At 39.3% G+C, this 5,661-nt stretch overlaps 1 protein-coding gene across 1 annotated transcript; it reads left to right on the top strand.

Moving 5' to 3' along the window:
* The first annotated feature begins 618 nt into the window (after positions 1 to 618).
* On the top strand, positions 619 to 2,851 carry LOC132152586 (uncharacterized). The gene is given in 3 exon segments (XM_059561337.1): positions 619 to 768; positions 1,492 to 2,183; positions 2,839 to 2,851. Coding segments are annotated over 3 exon segments (855 nt in total).
* Positions 2,852 to 5,661: the final 2,810 nt, after the last annotated feature.

Raw genomic sequence — 5,661 nt, 5'->3', positions numbered from 1 at the left:
GGGCACCGCCCACCCAGCCAATCATCATCGGATTTGCAACAGTGTCAGGCAACTGATGTGTAGCCACTAGCCAAAGCATGACACCTCGCTCTTTATTCAACCAAATTGTAGTAACGCGACACTTTACATTCTCAGTAAATATAACGAAGTTGCAACAATGGGAAAAGTAATTAATTAGATTACTCCGTTACTGAAAATTAAACTCCTTTAGTAACGCCGTTATACTTAAACACCGTTACTTCCAACACTGTTAATACATGATTATTCATGTACTGTTATTGCTGCCAGAGCACAAGGCCACCCTTAAAACTGCCCTTGCTGGGATTCGAGCCGACCCTGATCTAACGACAAAGCAACGATCGACTTCAATCATCCTCCAAGTTCGCATCACCGCCGTCGAAACTCTCGGCAAAACCAAGCCCAACAGGAGGTATCTTGACAAGCAAGTCTGGTTCTGGACAGACTTGGTCCAAGAGGCAATTTCTGAGAAGAAGCGTGCTTACAAGCAATGGCGGGTGACCAGGCATGATGTCGACTGACAGGAATATTATATGCGGAAATCTATGGCCAAACGGGCAGTGGCGGCCACGCAGTATGCTTACTACGTGCGGCTGTACGATGAGTTGGACACCTCTCGAGGCGCCAACAATATCTATCGTCTTGCACACGCTCGCCACTGAGCCACCCAAGATATCGGCCAGGTCGTACAAATCAGAGACACCAACCACCAGGTCCTCCGTGATCCACTCGCCATCCTCCGTCATTGGAGTGCGTACTTTAGGGATATCATCAATGTCGAATTTCCGCACCCGCCCATACCAAGCATGGAACCAGTGCCCAGCCCCATCCCTCCGATTACCATTGAGGAGGTGGCGAGAGCAATGAATGAAGAACGGAAAGGCATCAGGCCCCGATATTCCAGTCGAGGCATGGAAAACGATGGGCCAAGGAGGGGCCGAACTGCTTGCTGACTTGTTCAATAGTGTCATTGCAGATGGTGTCGTTCCTGAAGGCTGGAGGATGAGCACCACACTGCCCATCTGGAAAGACAAGGGCGATATCGCTGAGTAAACCAACTACCGGCCAATTCACCTCCTCTGCCATGCCATGAAGATCTTTGAGCGTGTCATCGATTGGCGCCTGCGGGACATTATTATGATCTCGCCGAGCCAGTGTGGCTTCGTCAATGGCTGTAGTATGATGGAAGCCATCTATGTACTGCTTCCTCGATCTGGAGAAGGCATTCAATCATATCCCGCACGATCTGATCTGCCACTCGCTTTGGTCCCATGGTGTCCCCGAGGCCTACATCAACTTGGTGATGATGCTCTAACACCGCTACGTCAACACCATTCGATATCTCCATTTTGTTTAGGTCCCCTATCGCCCCTGCTCTTCATCACATATATGGACACAATGATGGCGGGTGTGATCCAACTACCACACCCTTGAACATTGTTGTTTATCGACGATGTGTGTCTCATGGACTAGGCCCGCCAGCAGTTCCAACATCAAATGCAGCAATGTTCGGACCGACTCGATGCGAACGGCATGCGGCTCAACATCACCAAGACCGAGTACCTGGAAGCTGGCATGCAGACAGATGGATCCATCGCTATTAATGGCCAGACCCTGAAGAAAAGTGCCAAATTCAAATATCTAAGCTTGCTGATCTCCGCAGATGGCGACTCGCTGCCTGATGCATAAGGTTGCGTGAATGCTGCATGACTCAAATGGTGGCAAGTGACTGGTGTGCTTTGCGATAGGAAGATGTCGATCCACCTGAAGTCAAAGATATACAAAATGGTCATATGCCCCGTTGTGTTGTATGGATCTGAGTGCTGGCCTGCTACAGCCAAGCATGAAAACACTATGCACGTCACGGAGATGCGCATGCTCCAGTGGGTGCTCGGCTTGACCCTGCTAGACCACCTGCAGAACGAGGAAGACAGATGGGCCATGGGCGTTGCCCCGATTACGGAGAAGATGCAAAAAGCGCGCCTGCGATGTTACGGCCATGTCATGCGGAGCCATGATGACTCAGTGGCCAAGACTGCCTCTCGCCTCAACCCGCCTGGCAAGCGACCGCGAGGAAGGCCCAAAAAGAAATGGATGGAGCTCATTCTGGATGACATGCGGACCTGCGGCATCATCCCCGATGATGCCCACGACCGAATCAAGTGGCAAATGTTTTGCCAATTGGTGGACCCCGTAAAAAAAAGAAGATTCATGTATAGTTATTGTAAAGAGTTACCTAAATCTCACCAATTATGATTTTTCTTTTCAGTTTAAAATAATAATATTGTGAAATATTATTACAAAATGTAGTTTTAAATGAATTTCTTTTTTATTTATTTATCAATATTATTAATATATTTATTCATGTGATGGCGAGGCTGAATTTTCAGCAACCATTATTTTAGTCCTCAGTGTCACATGATCCATTAGGAATATATACAATTTTGGTTCAAAAGTTTGGGATCAGTAAGACTTTTAATGTTTTATCTTTTTCTTTGTTTTTATGTAGAAATATTTTAATGCTTATCATTAAAATATGAATTGAAAAAAATGTTTTTATTATTATTATTTTAATATACTTTAAAATATAATGTATTCCTGTGATGCAAAGTTTACATTTTATCAGCCATTACTCAAGTCTCCAGTATATATATATATATATATATATATATATATATATATATATATATATATATATATATATATATATATATATATATATACACACACACACACACACACACGCAAATAGTCTAACTTTAACACTATGTCAAACTCTAACAAATTTTAATGTGTTAATTGTGTAATGTGTATGTGAAGCTGTGCTTTTTAAGAGGGCATGGTAAAGCTGAATAGGTTCATGACGAGAAATGAGCAGCAATGTTTATAATACTCTATAACACTATAATGTTAGAAATATTATACTCTAAATATAAAAATGTAGAAATCTGTATTCCTTTATGGCATTCTGCAGTTAGATAATGTCCTGCATTATGTATGTAACTGCATCATGCTTTTAGTTTTGGTTCTTTTAAATTTATAGTATTACTGTTAATGGGTTTGTAATTCAATTTGACTATAATATAATGTATATAATTCTATAAAGGAATAATACAGATGTATTTTAAGACTGTATGTCCAATACACAGCTAACTGGTCATTTCAGAGGTCAGTTATAGAAAAGTTATCGGTGCTCATCTATTTTGATTATACTGTACCTAATGACCAAAAAACATTCAGCATGCAGTTTGAATTTAGAGCTTCATTCTCCATGGCAACATCTACCTCATAGTCTCACGACTTACAGAGCTATAAAGAGAAACCGATAAAGTCACCACACTTTTCATTGTTACATTTAAGTGTTCACTTTTTCTTTAAAAGCTTTGCTGATGCCTCTCAGTAGATTTAGCACAAGGGCAGGATTCTTAAAAAAAGTTCAGAGCTAACATATTTAACAGCAAATGTTTTGATAGAAAGTGTCCAGATGGGATTTGAGCTCATACCTTGCAGTAGTTACACCTACAAATTACGGTGCAATGTACGAAGGAGTAGAGGAGCAAGTGGTGCATGGCGATAAGCATTAAACATGAGTCATTACGTGGCTGCACAGCACGAGCCCTTCTACCATTTCCGAGAATTATCACAGCTCCGTGAGCTCAAGGAAAACACTGTTTGTTTGCCATACATCATCTGGGTCTTCTGAACGATTGTATTTTGTTCTGTTTTGGCCATTTTCTACCTTTGTACTGGCACAGGCTCAACAGGGACAGATAAGAGCTAAATGCGCAGCTCTAATCAGAAGTATCTTGTCGTGCCTCACATGCAGCGACCTGCCCTGCAGAGATGTCATTCACTTATCAGGAAGGAGAAAGTCTCTTTCTCTTTCTCTCTCTCAATCTCTACCTGCCGAGGCCTGACAGAATACAGAGGTCTATAGGGAGTCAGTCTCTGATGATAACAGTCCAGCTTCACATGTCGGCAAATAGGTTTCCATTTCACTTTTGCAGTTCACTGGTGCTTATCCACATAAACATTCCATCAGCTCATGTAGCTAAGAAATGTAAAGAAATAAATAAAAGGATGTACAGAAAGAGAGAGACAATGACTGAGTATGTACAGTTTAGGACTGCACAGTTCTTGTCGTGCGTCTTTTCTGAAACAGGTAAAATGGTTAGCAGTGCACTAAAATTCAGATTTAGTCTCTTCTCAAATCTGTCCCAAATGACAAACTTAAATCTGCACACTCTGATGGCACAATCCTCCCGCCAGCTGCCTTCCAGCTCTGGGTTACAGGGGGACTTTTTTTTTTTTTTTTTTTTTTTTACAGTTCTTATATGGTTTGATGACGGAAATGTATATTTGTTTTAGTGGCATGAGTCAGAAGAATTCAATATAGACAGACCTAAATATAAATGATTGAGATCTTTTGAATTAAATTTTTTATTAAAAAATGTTTTGTTACAATGAATTAATTAAATGCAAAGTTACAATGAAGACCTTTTCATTTGTTAATATATATATATAATTTAATTAAATGCTGTTAAGGGTTATATTAATTTATTCTAAAAAAATACATTAATAAACTGTTTCCACAAAAAATATATATTTATTGAGTGGCAAATCAGCATATTAAAAAGCTTTTTCATTTTTATTTTAGTTATTTTAATAATATTTTACAATATTGCCATTTTACTTTATTTTTGATCTTATAAATTTCGAATAGGTAAGCAGAGACTTCTTTCAAAAACATAAAACACAGACACACATACACATACACAAAACAAATAAAATAAAAAATAATTTGATAACATTTAAGTATAGAGACCAATTCTCACTATTAACCAGTTACTTATTATACTATACTTATTAGAATGCATATTACTAGCATATTGGTTGTTTATAGTACTTAAAAAGCATTTTTTAATGTATTATTCTGCATGAACATTATATATCCTTTATATATCCATACACTATAATCCTACACAATACCTGTACTTAACTACCCTAACTATTAATAAGCATTAATTAGGAATTTATTAAGAAAGTTATAGTTAATAGGGCAGTCGTGGCCTAATGGTTAGAGAGTCAGACTTTCAACTCAAAGGTTGTGGGTTTGAACCCAGCAGGGATTGTACAGTAGGTGGGGGGGAGTGAATGTACAGCTCTCTCTTGATGAGAGATGAGACCTTTGAGCAAGGCACTGAACCCCCAACTGCTCCTTGTTTTCACAGTCTTTGTTCACTACTCACTACAGTGTGTGCACTTGGATGGAATAAATGGAGGGCACAAATTCTGAGTATGGCTGACCATACTTGGCCACACGTCACATCCTTTCCTTTCCTAACAGTGAGAACTGGACCTTAAAGTAAAGTGTGACCAAAAAAAATCTTACTGAGACCAAACTCTTTAACTGTGGTTTTGTACTCTGTTTGGACATCTTGGTCACATTTTAGAATTTTTAACTTAGAAAAAAAGAACAAAACTCAAGATATTTGGACATTATCTGGTTTTCAAACATACCAACAGTTTATGTAAAAGAATTTAGGAGACTTACTGACATCGACTAAAGATCACCTTCAGACCAGTTGCTGAAAAGTAATTGCTTGACATTTTGTCATCCAATGCAATGAAATTCATATAGAT

The sequence above is a fragment of the Carassius carassius genome, chromosome 11 (genome assembly GCF_963082965.1).
Source record: "Carassius carassius chromosome 11, fCarCar2.1, whole genome shotgun sequence".
Taxonomy (NCBI): Eukaryota; Metazoa; Chordata; class Actinopteri; order Cypriniformes; family Cyprinidae; genus Carassius; species Carassius carassius.
Note: the sequence above shows the minus strand (reverse complement) of the source record. Positions and strands in the feature narration are given on the sequence as shown.